Below are 17,319 nucleotides of genomic sequence, written 5' to 3'. Positions count from 1 at the left end.
TTTTTCCTCCTGGTTCCCGCACCATTCCCCTCCGAAAAATCCCCTTCAGCAATTCGCTCGACAAAGCAAATACAATAAATGAACGCCGGCAGCGCCTCATCGTCTTCATCTGGAGCGGAAGAAGAACAGCTCTCCACTGGCAAGTTTGCCGCCTCTTGCTTATCTACCCTCCAACAAAATGTTGCATTTCGGGGCTTTGTGCAGTTTGCCATTTTATTATTTCGAGCATATTTTTATATGCATGAGTTTTCCCTCTGACAGCTCCAAAAGTCAACGTCTGTTCCTTTTATATCATTTAATTGCTTTGGTAAATGTTTAAATATTTGAGCTTTGAGAAGGGGATTTTTCGCGTTCTCAAAGACTTAACAAAATAAAGGAAAACAGTTGGCTTAAAGTTTAGAATGGTTGATGCTGGGTCGGCTTAGGAAAGGGTGGTAATAACAAGGCACAAAACTAACATTTTTGTAAGACGATAAAAGTATGAAAGTGAATACATAGTATTTTTTAATTTTAAAAACTAATTTTATTTTTTCTTGGTTTAAATTACAAAAACAATAGGTGAAATTAATAATTATTAAAATTTTAATTTTTAGTACCTACTTATATTCCAATTTCAGAGCCTTTTTTTAATATTTAAAAAATGCTTTTAAAATATTTTTTAATATTTTTACCAAAAATTAGCTCTTTTAAAAATTAATTTTATATTTTCTTGGATAAAATTAGGAAAACATTAGGTGAAATTATTAATTATAAATTTTAATAAATATATTTCATTTTTAAACCTAGACTTATAATATATTTTCTCCCTCTATTTTCAGACTCATCCAACGCGACACACATCCCGCTCCCATCATCAACTGCCGCCTGATCAACTCGGGCGGCAAGCACATCCGGGATGCCTCCCCAGCGCCCGACCATCGTTCCGAGGCTCGGTTGCGGATCGATCCCAAGGTCCTCGTTTTTGTGGAGACCACATATTCCGGTCTAGGCAGGGACATTGCCGAGCTGCTCGTCTACAATCGGATCAAGTAAGTTTCGTTCGCACTGCAAAGCATGGCACAGGGCAAAAGAGAAATCATAGACAATTAGCTCTGGCAAATTTGCATAATTGCAAAGGCAGCGATGCGGCGATAATTATTACACTCAAAGTAACTGGGAAACGGAAGTGGCAGCGTAACCAACACCACCAGGCGGCACACACACAGATACACACACAAGGACACGAAAGGAAAATGAATGGCGAGTGCCAAGTGGGGTCCTCCGGACTCTGGACTCCGGAATGCTTTACTCTTCTCTCCGTTCCGAATGTTCCGCCTGTTCCTTTGCTGCAGCCCTCGACCATTGTCAATGTTGACCCAATTTGGGTAGTTGGCCATAAAAAGGCAGGTTATGAAATTAATGCCAAGCTATGCAGCTTCTCCTCACCATTCCTCTGTGTCTGTCTGTCTCTCCTGTGGGGAAGGAAGCTTCTCTTTTGCTGCTGCTGCGGGCAACCAGCAAAGCATTCCAGTTTAATTGGCAACTTATGCTTTTGTGGTCGAGTGGCCTGCCAAACGCCTCCCTCTCATACCATCCATATCCATCCAGCATATCCATCTGGGCCGCCAGCTCAGGCGGAAGTCTCGTTTTCTCTGGCCAATGTCTCACCTGCCCCGTTGCCTTGCTTACTTACCTTACCACTCACATGGCTCCCTCTTCTGGCCAAGTCAGCAGTTTTTCCCCCATCGCACTGTACTACCGCCTGCAGTCGGCCAACAAAGTGCTCTGAACTTCAAGGAGGAGTCGAGTCCCTTAGGGATGACTGTAAGCCATAAACACACAGAGTCTGCCAGCAATGTTGCATAATTCGAGAGCATTTTAGGATGTTAGATGTTCCCAATTAAATTAGGTTTGGTTAAAACATAAGTGGGGTTTCTATAAATGTTGAGAAGCTCAAAATTATTTTGATCAAAAAAATGCAAATCCTATTTTGTTTTCAAATTTTTTAAATTTGGTAATTTTGTTTAGACAAATACATGAATTTATATATTTTCTAAGATTAAATATAAATATTTTAAGTTTCTAAGTTTTGGACTCGGAAATATTGCAAATTCTAAGGAAATTAAAAACATTATAATTTTTAAAAATTAATTAAAATATTTTACAAAATTAAGTAAAGTTTTCTGTAGTTTTGGATTTCCATATATTTAAAAATCTAAAATATCTAAAATTTATACGAAATACGAAATAAATATTATGGCTCATAGGTTTCTATTAAATTCTAAGAAAATTATAAAAAAAAAATGTATAAATTAGAGGTCTGCATTAATGCATTCAAACTGACAAATGAATCACTCATTCTTAAAACTTGTATAAGTTTTTCTGTATTCATTACTTTAAATATGAGTGAATGCAGTACTTGTGACTGTATTGCCAAATACTGTACTCACTTTTCCAGACACAGTACAGTATATTGTGAATACAGTGTTTTTGGTGTACAATAACTCATTGCACAGTGAATGAAGTTTGCCCAAAATTACAAGGCCTACTGAATTTATAAAATGTTAAAGCTTGCTTATTTCTTTGTAATATTGTAATCTATCCACTAGCAGAATCACTTAAAACCTAATGAAAGAGACAAAGTGTCGTTAGTCATAAAATATTGACGGATTTATTAATACATTAATCGCTATTCAAGACATTTTCATTAATGCTGTCTATGTTGGAGTTTAAATACATTATTTTGTTGACCAGTCGAAGCAATTTTGGAACGCTTTGCGGAAATTGGATTTTTTGCAATTGAAAACGCCCTCTCCGACGGAGCGCTACTTGCTGGGACCGCTAAGATTTGTAGGCCTAGTTTGTATAATAATGGAAATGTTTTCTTATTGATAAATCACCATTGCAGGACATTAAAGTCGTCACTGTACGAGATTTTAACGTGTTTATATGTTTCGATTTCATCATTAATTGTATTATGAAGGCTATTGCTTTGGATTGGTTGAGTGTAGTCTTCAAAAACAGGATCGATTTGTGGATTAGAATGAGTTATGGAGTCTTCGTCTTCTGATGGGCTATTGCAATACAAATTTGCACTTATTTTTTACTCAGAGTACAGTACTGTACAATAGTAATTGAGACGACACTCATAGTATTGTTCAGATTGAGAAGCATAACACATAGTATTAAAAAAGTGTTCACTCTAAAATAGTGTACTCAGTTACTATCGGTAGAGTGGGTACTATCTACAATATTGTATGAGTATACTAAATTTGAGTACCGTGTACAGCTGTACAGTATTGTAAGTTTGGAAATAAATACATTCATGCAGGCCTCTAGTATAAATCCGATTTTTAAAAATTTAATTTGTATGAATTTAATCATTTTAATTTTAACTTACTCTTTTAACTTTTAAAATAATATTCAACCATTTAAGGCAGCTTTGTAACCGCCAGGGTATTTCAAATTCCCCATTTTAGCAGGCTCCTCTTCCTTTGCCTGCCTTTCGGGCGCCTTTTGGGTTATGCCTTTGTAATTCTCCTGTCGACCGCCTTACCAGTATATATGTACTGGTATGGCAGTGTGGGTGGACGAGTGTCCTCCGTGTAGGTGTGAGCCAGACAAGCCCGCCCAATTGGTTAACCGCAGTGACCGCAGGATGCAGCCTCCTGCGAATAACCGCAATTATTATACCAGCTGCACTTTGGCCTGCCACCGGTGGGCGTGGCAAACTTTTCAATACCATTTTTATACAACTTTTTTCTTCACACTCTTTTGAAATGCACGACGACGACATACATGTTTGTGAATTGTGTTAAATTGCGGTTATGGGCCAAGGCAAGAAGAATGGGAGACGATGGGAGTGGGAGTGAAGTGAAAAAGAAGAAGCCCAAAAGCCAAAAGCTGCTGCTTCCTCCAAAAAGTCAAAGGGCAAAAATTTCAATTTGCCGCAGCTTTTGTTGATGTTGTTTGGACTCCTTGTGCTGCCCGGCTTTTGCCCTCCTTTGGCTTTTGTGTTGTATAATTAAATTTTGTCGTTATGGCAGAAGGAAAACTAGCTGCTCGTGCTTTGCATTTCCCCAAGACTCTCTCACTTACTCCTTCATCAGCAGACAAGTGCTTCAACTTTAATGAGATTTCAAGTACAAATAGCAACAGCAGTGGCATTCAGTCAGCCGGAGAATCAGTACCCTTCATTTCACCCAAAGCTCAACCCCCAACCACCCACTCCCAAGCCAGTTGAGTAATGCCAACCCATTGTCTCTCGCGCTGTAACCAAATATGCAGGCGAATGACTCTCATGACCTAATCAACTTGGCCATATGAGCCCGAAGAGTAGCTGGGTGGCTCCATGGGTCCTTGATGCTGCCATTACTCCCGCTGCTTATCAATGACTTCATTAGTGTACTCTTCAGTGACTAGTCTGCTCCTCCTACTGCCGCTCCTCCTGCTGCTTCCTTGGGGTTTCGGGTACTCCAAACTTTGCCCCGAAGTCCTCGGAGAGCAGGGCAACAAATTTCATTAACATTACCATCTCATTATTGCTGATGACTTTTGTGAGGGAGTTGAAGTGTGTGCATATCACATAGAACCGAAAATAGAAGAGATGAGATGAGTACACAGAAGCAAAGCAAAACGAATAAAAAGCTAGATCTTAAATTGCTTCAGAATAATCTAAAATAATGTTCTATCATTCGCTTAAGGAAAGAACTTACTTTTTATCTATAACCGTTTTATAGTAATTGGTGAACTAATTAATGACATTCTTAATTGGAACCGCTTTAAAACGGAATATTAGTTTAATCAATATACCATTTGCTTTAAATTAATTATTTATTTATGGTAAATTGAGTATTTCATGTAGATATTTTAAAGAAATAGTAAAATATAAAATAAATAGTAAATTAAAACTAAAATAAAACAAGAGAAAGTAGCTCAACTTTAACATGTTACTCAGTTAAAGGGAGTGCCATGGAGTTGAAGATACGCAAACACTTGCAACTACTTGCTTATTTGCTCATAACTTTTAATGATTAGTTTGATTAAAATTTTTTTATTTGACAATTTGTTATGTATTGATAAATAGAGAAGCTTTTGAAACTGAACTTATTAATATTTCAATATTTCATAAGTGCAGCTCGATTTTTACGAGACTATGACCGAGCTTCATTTTTCAAAAATATAAAACTTTCAATTGCTAACATATAAGGCCTTAAATTTTTTCCCCGTGCATTCAAGGGGCAAGCGAGCGGCAGATGGATTGCCCTGGCATGTAATGTAGTTTAAGTTTGTTGCACTGCCTGGAGCTGTACATCCCGACCGCTGCCACACCAACGGGCTACAGTTGTTGAAGGCCCGAGCGCAGGCAATCAAAGTTGTCGCTGGCGCCATGGCAGCCATTATTGAAATGCGTCCCCTGGAATGTAAGAGCCTGCGTGTGCGTTTCCAAGGACCCAGATGCAGGGGGACGCAGGTGCAATCAACGGTTGGATCTACATATACGTATCTATGCCACGGCAATCGTAGAGCTCGCTTTTCCCATTATCAATTATTTATGAACCGAAGCGACGCTGCTCATTGCTCCCAAGTTGCCACTCAATTAGTCATGAAAAATTCACCCGGTGACTTTCCAAGTGTCGCACTTGACGTATGCGTAATGCTAGAAGATAGAAGAGAAAGAGAGAGAAAGAGATAGAGTTTTGTTAAATTTATTCAATATTTGCCAGCTTCTGCGCTGCATTCTTAGTAGGCGAATATCCGAGATTTGCCCTCTTACTAATGGACTTTGGCTACAAGGTTTCTCGCTTTGTTATCGCTGCCCTTTAGCCGCTTCAATTAGCCTGGCCAATTGATTGATTGCCAGCTTTTGGGGGCTCTTTTCCCTTCCTGTTTTTTTTCCATTCCCACCCCCTGACAAATAGCCAACGTTGTACATACAAATTTTCGGGGCCAAAAGCCGCGCGCGCCAGCAAGTATGCAAAGTTTTGCGAAAGTTTTTACGCCCGGATTGCCGCCATTTGTAAGCTGGCCAGCCTCCAAAAAAAAAGGAAAGAAGGTCCTGGCAGCAAGTTTCAGCCTCTAATGCGCCGTGAAATTCTAATGAAATTTTCCAAGGTAATTACGCGGCCCAAAAGACATCGCCTCAATGGTTCTTTGCTATGCCATCGTTTATTAAATTGCTATTTATAATGTGCGCAAAAAGGGGGGGCGTCGTATTCGTGTAATAGCTACTTAACCTTATTTTCAATTTTTGATTCGGCTTCAATGCCAGTCATGAGGTTAAGGAAGCCAAGTCAGGCGGTTGACTGAAAGTCAAGTCAGCAGTCAGCACACGGAAGTCATCAGCAGGCTTGTTATCATTTGAACCCGAAACCCTGCTGGGCATGGGCGTGGGTATGTGTGAATAATGTAGCATGCTTTTGTGGTGGCTCAACTCAGTCCCAAAAACTGCGCTCATCCTTTTCGCTTATTCCGGGGCGCTGATTGCGCCACTGGGAGCCCGAACTTTTTAAAACGCGAAATGGCAAAAGGCGAATAACGAAGAGCAGACCCAAAAACCTACTCCTCATCCCATACCATCCCATCCAGAACTGACGTCAATTCGCGCAGACACATGGCAAGCGCCATAAACAGCCACCACAATTGGAAGCTTGCCATGGATGGTAGCGCAAGGACTTGGCTAGAGGACTTGGCTCCCCTTTTCCTAGGTTTTCCTGGTTTTCCCGTGCTTCCTGCACTCCCCAAAGCTGCTCCATCCGCTTCGCTGCCTGGCTGCCTTGCCTGCGCTTGGCTCGTCATAATCACACCCTTTTCGCCAATGTTTACTTTAATAATGTCGCGGAAAATTTTTATTTTCAATTTTTCACAAGTCAATGGAGTTTAACCAGCCACCAGGCACAGACTATCTGCTGCTCCACACAGTGGGAATCGATGGGCTGTGAAATTATATAATTTTTCAGGAGATTGCCAATTTTATAAATATTCAGGACTAGATTTATTAAAGCTAAATGTGAAATTGTTTGGAAACGAAAGCTTTTATGGTAAATAAAAATGATTGATCTTTGAAAAATTTTGAAAAAAGAAAGGAAATCATAAATTTTTAAAATTATATTTTCTTTATTACATTTATCTCAAGTTTGTCATTTGTCCTCAAAAAATATTTAATTAAAGAACACAAATACTCCCTCAAATAAGTCAAGCATTTTCTGCCCCTTTTGTCAATCTCAAATTCCACATCTCCTTTAATAAATAACTTGACAAGTCAAAACTTGAAATTCCATTTCCTTTTTCTAATTAAAAATTCCACAAATCCATTTTGTATTTTTCTAAACCCACAAAGCTGAATGTGATGAATAAAGAAATGTTTGTGTGGGTCGTCGTCGGCCAAGTGCAAAGAGTTCCATTTTAAAAATGTAAAATTCCATTTCATTTGCAATTAAAAATTCCACAAATCCGAATTCAATTTATAAGAATCGTTCCATTAAGATTTTATAGAAATGTTTTCCACTGTTTAGGCCACGACAATGGCCATACAATATAGTCCACATATATATATGCAGCAGCCATATGTGTATGGTCTTTATATTTTTTTTTCTTTTTTTTCTACCCCTTGTGTTTGTGCAGAAATTAGGGAAAAAAAAAATATTTTTGCTCTAGCGCTTGGCACGTGACGCGGCAGTTCGAGTTGTTGTTGTTGGCTGCTGTGCACAGAGATTGTTCCCCCAACCTTTAACCCCTGAAACCCCTCTCGAAAGCCAAAGCACCCCACGCTCATGTTTTGTGTGACAAGTTGGCTTTTTGCTGGGTCCTCTTGTTGTTATACTACTTTTCTTCTCATTCTACCTTCTTTTCTCTGTTTTTTTTTTTCAACAAATTGGTTATTTTATTGAATTACTCAAGCAGCAGGAGGTAACCCCCGACATTTCACAGAGCCGTCGTCTGGCTTGCGTGATTATATTGGCCTAAACAGAAGGATGGAGGAGAGGGGCTTCGAACCTCACAAGTCGCGACTTTAAGGACATTGCCTTTGCGTGTCTCCTTCTATATTTTCTCCTTTCTTTTCGTCCCTGTGTATGTGACTTAAGTAGTTTCGCCGCGTATAATAAATTTTCTAGTTTAAACTCATTTATTGCCCTCGTCGAAAGGATGAAAGAATGGATTGCGGGCTGAGTGGGCGGGCCTAACGATTCCGACTCCTCCCAACCGATGCCATATAATGGCCGTTTGTTGTATAATTTTCACATTGTTTAGTGTCCCGAGCCAGAAGTAACTTCCGCTTCTCGCACACACAGCCATGTACTATACCTCCTCTTGGGTTTTTATTTATGATATATAGATTACTCAGCGAGTTGCTAAAGTAACGGGCAAAGAGCTTTTTCCCGGGGTAAATACTTCCCATTTCAAGTGACTCTCGCGAGAGGGGTGGGGTTAATTACGCTTGAAAATTATAGGCTACGGGGAAAATGTCTTAATACGCAAGGAATTAAATTCGAAATTCGAGTGGAGTGTTGGGGGAACTTTAACCTTATACGAAGTAGTCAAATGGAAAGCTGGTGGAATATTTGATTATGAGGTAATTTGGCCCCAATTATAATTTTGAACCAATGAATTGTTACATCATTTGTAAATATCAATAAACTAGAACTAGATGTTCCGTTTTATTTTGAGGTAATTGTTATTTACCAATATATGGAAACAATAACTAATATTTAAAAAAATAAATTTTCTAAATAAAAATTCTAGATGAATATATGGTCTATTCTTAATCGATACTTTTGTTAAACATTTCTTTGTGTTTTGTTTGTCAGAAGGTTAAGAATTTGCCCATTTTCCCATCCGACTGATAGAAATCAATCGCCTCCCACTCACCTGGCAACTAATTGGCACACGTGTCCCCCACAGCACATCTAATCAAGTAATCAGGTAGTCCATGGCCTCCACCGTGCTAATTGCATCACAGCTAATAAGCTGAAACTTTGCCTCACGGCGCAACTTTTGCCATTGCCCACATTTTAGGGGGCCATCTGTCCGTTGGTCGAACCGTGCGGCTGATGGGCTCTTATGGCAGGGATCAAATCACCTGGCCAGGCCACAAAAACCAGTCCGCAAACGGCTTTAAATGGGACCTGGCCTTGGGCAAATAAATGCTCTGGATTCTGTTCGATTAAAGGAGGTGTCTATCTATCTTGATCTCTGGCTTACATCCTATTTTTGTGTACATTGCGAAGAAATGGTAGTTGTACTCATGCATTAAAGAAATAATAAAAAGGTTTTTGATCGTAAATAATCGTATTAAAAATTTAGGGGCTTACCATCTTTTGTATTTTATAAAAATATTTTTTTTTAATTTTTAATTTATAAAAATAAGTTAATGTAATCAGTTTCGAAGATATCTTTCATTTAAAAAAATGTGCTTGAATGTTTGATTAATTTATAAATAAATTGAGCCGGAAATAAAATTTAGAACAAGACTCTGGGATGAAATATATTCACGGAATAATTTTCTTACTTTTCCGAAGGTATACAAATTGTAATTTTAATTTTCCAAATGTATTCTTGTTTCTGCAAGGATTCCGTAGCCAGTGCCGGAATCTCTATTTGCGATCTGGCCCCACAGCTTAATTTCCTGGCGCAAATATCAACAAGGCCAAGTGAGATGCGCCGCCAAGATGAAGCCGGCATCCCTAAAGCGCTCTAATGAAATTACAACACAGCTGTAGGGATGTTGGGGCATTGGTGGCCTAGAGTGGCGGAATGTGGCAGCACAGCTCGAGCGGAGTCGACACAAGACCCTGTAAGCCAAAGTGGCAGTGGGAAGTCAACTAAAACTAAGCTCGTTTAATGCGTTGCATAAGCGACAAGCGCGAGCAGGCCAGCAAACACAGGCAAACAGCCACAGACACACATTTATTCCACCAGACAGACAGACAAACAAACAGGGAACACCTACGAACCGGAAATGGAGACAAGAAGAAGAACAGGGGCCAAAAAGGAAAAACAAGTTCTCGCGCGCACGCCGGCATTTGCACTTTTACGTTTATCCCGAGGATAATTTAACACCCCATACAAATGCAAACAAATGAGCGCAATCCCCTTGACATCCCCCCACTTACATACACACATACTTACGTATTCCAGTTAAAGGAAGAGAACAAAAAAACAACATTTATTTACTTGCAAGTAATACCCGGTAATGGGTTTTTAAAACAAATCCGCTGCGGGCCTGTAAATGAACTCCTCTCTTTCCGTCTGGCAATTAAATTTCAAATATCAACACACACACACAAAACATACACACATTCGCACCAAGGGAAAGTGTCATTATATAGTTAATTAAACAAACATTTTGTGCAGATAAAACGCTTTAATTAATGCTCTTACAGGACTCGAATAACCTAGCAGAAGTTCGCATTAAATCTACCCCGACAACCCCGAAAGCCCTCGAAACACCTGAAAAGTATGCAATGAAAATTCTTTTCGTGCCTGTGTGGCTCTTTTCTGCCATTTGACGTGGGTCATTTTGGGCTACTGGGTGGGTTTACCGTTATCTATGAATGTGGCAAAAAATAACTGGGACTGAACAAAAATGTAATCTACCTTATTATAAATCAAGGGAATTTTTAAAAGCATCCCAAATATGTTAAATCAAAATGTAGTTTTTAAATATAGTTTTCATTTACATATTAATTTAATTTAATTCTAAAGGTAAAATAACATTCTTATTTTTAACTACATTTCTGATATAAATTGTTTGCCTTTTAAATATAATTTAAATTTAATTTTGCAGACAATATATTTTAAGTTAGAACCCTTGAAAAATGTTCCAGTTTTAATTATTTTTCAGTATTTTTTTTTAAATTAACAATCTGTAGGTCACTTCCCCTTCGACCCCAATCCCCACACTTAATTTACCTCTTTATATTGCCTTTCTTTTATATATATTTCGTCCACGAGCTGTCGCTGGGCGTGCGATTTTTCAATATCCGGGCGGAACATAAATGACCACTTTGATGGGCTTGCTGCAGAATCCCGTCCTTCACTCCACAAAAACGGAGACCCCATGCCGTGTGACACATGGTCTCGTGTTGACGCGCCATAAAATATGCAATGCATGCAGTGTGTCAGCGTTTTAACCGCCCAACCACCCAAAAACACCCCACCCAACACCCATCGCCCCACCTGATTTTATTCTCCAACCCCCATAACTCAGACGGGGGTCGCGAGGGGACCAGGCCAAAAGTCATTTCGTTTTTTGTCAGGCCCATCGCACAAAACTATCAATAATACGCCACGCCCACGAGCAAGCACCCATTCCATAAGAGATATATATAAATATATATATACGATGTACAGGAGCAGTTTCGGCCCAGTGGAGCACCACATTCAGACATATATAAACTGTTTTGCTTTATGACTTTTATATGCAGCCGAGCGGTTGCGGGGGCACTTGCAAATATTTTTAATATGCTCCGTCGAATGTGTTGTGGGTTAAAAAAATAAAGGAATAAAAAAGCGCTTACAATGGCGCTGGCTCCATTGGGTTTTTTACGTGCGCTGGCCCCTTAAATGGTGGAAACACCGCTTGGCATATTGAATAAAGTGGACAACATTTTTGCCGAAGGATCTGATCGGATCGCTGGGTTTTGTGGGTTGGTCACGAGCTTGGTTTGTTTAGCTTTAAAATCCACTAAATGGCTGGGGCCAACAGGATGTGGTGGATGCAGGATCCAGGATGCTGGTTGGCAGTGTATGCAGCAGGATATACGCAAAACCAAAAACCGACATTTGGTCCGCATGCATATGCATTCTCCATTCTCCTCGTCCCGCCCGTAAAGAGAAATGCACAGAGACAGACATGAAATTCAATCAATTGGAAATTCCATATCAGTGAAAATATTTTAATATTTATGCAAAATATTTACGCACAGGCTAAGGGAGTAGGAGCTGTAGTAGAGGTAGTAGCGGTAGTAGAAGGGAAGGATATTTAGCAGGTTTACCCAGCGAAAATAATAATATTGAAATTGATTTTATTCATAAGGACGTTGAATATTTATGCAACCGTGTTCAATGTAATTATGGCATTTGTTGTGTTTTTTGTGCAAGTGCTGCTGGTTATGAAAATGGAAATGAAAATGAATAACGAATGGCATAGGTAAATACATATTTATATAATGGAATGCGAATGCGAATGGAAATTAAGCAGCTAAAACCTACGCTGAGATTTATGTGATATTTTTTTCTTGACAGAACAATCTAAGCTTATCTCCCAAGCCAAAACCAACCCGAGCTTATCTATCGGATGCAACTCACGTTCTGGCTTTGGAATTGCAATTGCAATGCTATGCTATGTCACCCATTCTATATGGCCTGTCATAGCCAACCGCTTTTGACATCCAGCTGTCAAATGCAGCTCTCTCTCGCTGCACTTCTCCAATCCAAGAAGGATTTCGTTTGTCTCATTTGCCCACACCCTCAATGAATGTCACATTTGACAAGCACTTTCTTTCTTTCTTTCTCCTAACGCCATTTTTGTTTGCCATGTTGTTTCTGGTTTGACAGTTATGGCACACAGATATCTTACTCTTTTCTTATTGCCATTTGTGGAAATAATCTTGTCGGGGTTAGAAAAAAATACTTGAGTATATTGCATTTATAAAAAATAGTTTTTAAAGTTCCAGTTTATCATTTGGTTTATATGAATCTTATTTCTTACCTTATTTATTTCTTTGTTTCAAAGTTATTATCGTATGTAACCTCGTGAAGGAAATATTTGTAATAGGCTATTTTCGAATATATTTCAAAGAATTAATAATATAAATTATAATGTTATTAAATTTAAATGAATAAATATTTATTTATACAATTTATTTTATATATAAATTGGAAATTAATTAACCTGATTTAGGGAATGTTGTTAATCGGTTAATTTCAGATTTATTTCAAAGGAAGAATATTAAATTTTAATTAAATAAATATTTTTACTTATACCATTATTTTCCCTTTTCCTTGCAGATACAAAATCGAAGTGGCGGGCAAGAGTCTGCCAGTTCTCACCAATCTGGATAAGGGCCGCTATGGCGTGATTGTGTTTGAGAATCTGGACAAGTACCTCAATATGGACAAATGGAATCGGGAACTGTTGGACAAATATTGCCGCGAGTACTCGGTGGGAATTGTGGGCTTCGTGAGTCCCAGCGAGGAGACTCTGGTGGGTGCACAACTCCGGGATTTTCCGCTGTTTGTCAACACCAATCTGAGGCTGCGAGATGCCAGCCTGAATCCCTCCTCGTCGGTGCTTCGATTAACCCGAGCGGGGGAGACGGCCTGGGGTGCCTTGCCCGGCGATGATTGGGCTGTTTTCCAGCATAATCACAGTACCTACGAGCCAGTGGAGTGGGCTCAGCGAAACACTCAAGAATATCCAGCGGACAGTGTGGGCCAGGTGCAACTACCGCTGACCACCGTTCTCCAAGATCGCGGACAGTTGGACGGCATACAGAGAGTTCTCTTCGGAAGCAGTCTGCGTTTCTGGCTTCATCGCTTGGTCTTCCTGGATGCCCTGAGCTATCTAAGTCATGGACAACTTAGTCTTAATCTCGAGCGTATGATTCTAGTGGATATAGATGATATATTCGTGGGTGAAAAGGGCACAAGACTGCGACCAGACGATGTTCGAGCGTTGATAGCGACGCAGAAGAATATAGCATCCATGGTTCCGGGCTTCCGGTTTAATCTGGGCTTCTCGGGGAAGTACTATCACCATGGCACGAGGGAGGAAAATCTCGGCGATGATTTCCTGCTGCAGAACGTCCAGGAGTTCAATTGGTTCTCGCACATGTGGAAGCATCAGCAGCCCCATTTGTATGATAACCTCACCCTGCTGATGGCAGAAATGCACTTAAACTACGCCTTTGCGGTGGATCACAATATACCCACAGATTCGGGTTACTCCATATCACCACATCATTCGGGCGTTTATCCCGCCCATGAACTACTGTATCTGGCCTGGAAGAAGGTGTGGAATGTCAAGGTTACGTCGACTGAAGAGTATCCCCACTTGAGACCCGCTCGCCTGCGAAGGGGATTCATTCATCGCAATATTATGGTGTTGCCCAGGCAAACTTGTGGCCTCTTCACTCACACCATGTACATTGATCGCTATCCGGGCGGCAGGGATAAGCTGGACGAGTCGATTCAGGGTGGCGAACTCTTCCAGACCATCGTGTATAATCCCATTAACATCTTTATGACGCACATGTCCAACTATGGTTCGGATCGTCTGGCTCTGTACACATTCCAATCGGTGATCAAGTTCCTGCAGTGCTGGACCAATCTCAAGTTGGCCTCGGCGCCGCCAGTTCAGCTGGCCGAAATGTATTTCCGGCTGCATCCGGAGGAGGTGGATCCCGTGTGGGGTAATCCCTGTGACGATGTGCGGCACAAGAAGATCTGGTCAAAGACCAAGAACTGCGAGTCGCTGCCAAAGTTTCTGGTGATTGGTCCCCAGAAGACGGGCACAACTGCTCTGTACACATTCCTATCCATGCACGGCAGTGTTGCGAGTAATATCGCCAGTCCGGAAACCTTCGAGGAGGTGCAGTTCTTCAACGGCAATAACTACTATCGGGGGCTGGACTGGTACATGGACTTCTTCCCCTCGGAATCGCTACCGAACACGAGTTCCCCGATGCCCACGCAGCTGGGAGCGCCGCGCTTCATGTTTGAGAAGAGTGCTACCTATTTCGATGGCGAAGCTGTGCCAAAGAGAACCCATGCCCTGCTTCCGCATGCCAAGATCGTGACGATTCTGATATCGCCGGCCAAAAGGGCCTACTCCTGGTACCAGCATCAACGCTCCCACGGCGATGTTATTGCCAATAACTATAGTTTCTATCAGGTAAGTTTTTATTTATCATTAGTTAAAAATTATACAAAAAATAATATACCTTAAAGTATAAATTAAAAAAATACATAGATGTTAGTATCGATATTATCGATTTTTTCGATATTTTTTAAACGTTTTATACTTTTGTTTTGTTTTTAGTTCCAAAATAGCTTTACATTTAAATCTATAATAATAGTACCTGTTCTAAACAGCATTTGTTTTCCTTGAAAACAGATTTATCGATACGATATTGTAAAAATATAGATATTTTTCAAGCTCTAAAATAAAATATACGTATTTTTATTACATACGAAAATCCTTCTTATTCCCACTTTGAACTCTATTAAAAACTATAATTAACTCGCCCCATTGCTTACTGTGGCAGAACAAATGCCGCCCCCTTGATTGATATCCATTCGATATGAAGTCGAGCGAATACAAATTCCCCAAATTGCAATTTCTTATCTCGCACTGTGGGGGAAAATGAAAAGAAACATTTAAGCAAATAGGAAAATTCATTTCGGTTTACCTCAAAGGAAAATCGAGAAAAACAAAACAAAAGCAAAATAAATGCTGGAAAATCCTGTTTTAATTCGAACAACTTGTGGGACTTATGCTGCTCCATTGTGGCAAGTATATAGTAGGTGGAGGATGTGACCACCTTCTTTCGTTGATTCTTTGGCACATTTCATTTGAATTCCATGCCGGAAAATTTCTATTTGCACCCGAGCTTGTCCCACAAACTAACACATGTACGAATGCCTCAGATTACTCCACCAGCTTGCTCTGACATGTGTCCAGGTCCGGGCCAAGGCACTCAAAATTCGTTGCCCACTCCTTGAATGGCCATGTGCGAAAGCTTGTACACTTTGAATAAAAGGGGGAGAATAAAGAATTCACTAGGGAATTAAGACAAGATTTATTTTTGTATGGAAATACTAAATAGGAGCTTAAATTGAACAGGGAATTATTGCAGTTGCCTTACATTTTGAAAGGAAAATGTATAGCAAAGAATTATAATTATGCTCTATGGGAATTATTATTGAAGGAAATAAATAGCTGAACAAATAATAATTAAAATATAATAACTCCTGATATTAAGGATTATTTATTATCCTAATCTTACAAAAAAAACTATGACAACCCAATAATCAAAAACATTTATAGGCATTATTTCTTAATTATTTTATTATTTTTTGTATTAGAAACATTGTCTATAAAAAAATTAAAAATCTTTAAAACGGTGATTAAAAGTATCAATTGAAAAAGTTTTATTTAAGATAATATTTAAGAAACTTAAGGAATAATAATATTTATAAATTAATTCTAACTCTAATAAAAAAGCTACATTTTCTTCTGGTGCATATGATTTTCATGTTTTGAAATAACACTGATTCCACGCCATTCCACTTGTATTCCCCCTCCACTTGAACAGGTCATAACGGCCAGTGACTCGGCACCCAGGGCACTGAAGGATCTGCGGAACCGCTGCCTAAATCCCGGCAAGTACGCCCAGCACTTGGAGCACTGGCTGGCCTACTATCCCGCCCAGCAGTTGCACATCATCGACGGCGAGCAGTTGCGACTGAATCCCATCGATGTGATGAACGAGCTGCAGCGCTTCCTGAAAATCCAGCCGCTGCTCGATTATTCAAATCACCTGCGATACGACGTTAAGAAGGGCTTCTACTGCCAGGCCGTCAGCGAGAAGCGCAATAAATGCCTCGGCAAGTCCAAGGGGCGTCAGTATCCGACGATGGATGAGCGCAGTGCCAAGCTGTTGCAGCGGTGAGTAAAATCGAAATTTGCCCCGAAAAAAAGGTGGGAAGGTGGGAAAATCATGAAAAGTTCGAGCCATCAGTCGTTGTGAGTGGGGCGGAGTCGTCGGTGTGAGTGATTTGGGACAGACAGGAGGACCAAGGACGAAGGAGCAGGAGGAGCAGCACACAGGCAGCTGCTTTGAGTGAAGGATTAATGAACATATGTGGGCATGGGTTGTGGGGACAAAACTCCAAGCTTTTATTCTTTTTCTGGTTTTTTCTGTTTGTGTGGCGTGAAGAAGGGTATGTGCCACTTTGCGGCCGCTAAAAGTGCACTTTGCTGTACTGCGATTTCGTCGGTATGCCAGCTGTTGTCAGTTGACAAGGAAAACGATTTGCCGGGCGGGGGATTTTTCTAGGCCAACAACAGCCACACGGAAAATAAACGGAAACGGAAGCGGAGAGATGGACAGATGGACTACACTCATAGAAATTTTCCGGTAAAATCGCCCTAAAAACAGGGAAAATCGCCCTAAAACGGGGGTCAATGGCGACTAGGCAACAAATCTAGGGCGAATCGCCATAAAAATAATACCAAAAAAAACACAAAAAAATCAATTAATTTTTCAATGATGGGGGGGGGGGTTTGTGTGTTGATATTTCCTGGGAACTGGACTCAACACATACACACACACA

The 17,319-nt window shown here is 40.1% G+C and overlaps 1 protein-coding gene across 1 annotated transcript in view; it reads left to right on the top strand.

Annotated features, from left to right (window-relative positions):
* Window positions 1-17,319, top strand: part of sfl (N-deacetylase and N-sulfotransferase sfl) — a 66,594-nt gene that overhangs the window by 46,424 nt on the left and 2,851 nt on the right. Inside the window, exons 4-6 of the mRNA XM_044395839.2 lie at window positions 819-1,028; window positions 12,991-14,875; window positions 16,299-16,651. Coding sequence (XP_044251774.1) covers window positions 819-1,028; window positions 12,991-14,875; window positions 16,299-16,651 — 2,448 coding nt within the window. The remainder of the gene's footprint in view (window positions 1-818; window positions 1,029-12,990; window positions 14,876-16,298; window positions 16,652-17,319) is intronic.

This window comes from Drosophila takahashii, chromosome 3L (genome assembly GCF_030179915.1).
Source record: "Drosophila takahashii strain IR98-3 E-12201 chromosome 3L, DtakHiC1v2, whole genome shotgun sequence".
In the NCBI taxonomy this organism is placed as follows: Eukaryota; Metazoa; Arthropoda; class Insecta; order Diptera; family Drosophilidae; genus Drosophila; species Drosophila takahashii.
This window is presented reverse-complemented; position numbering and strand designations above follow the sequence as displayed.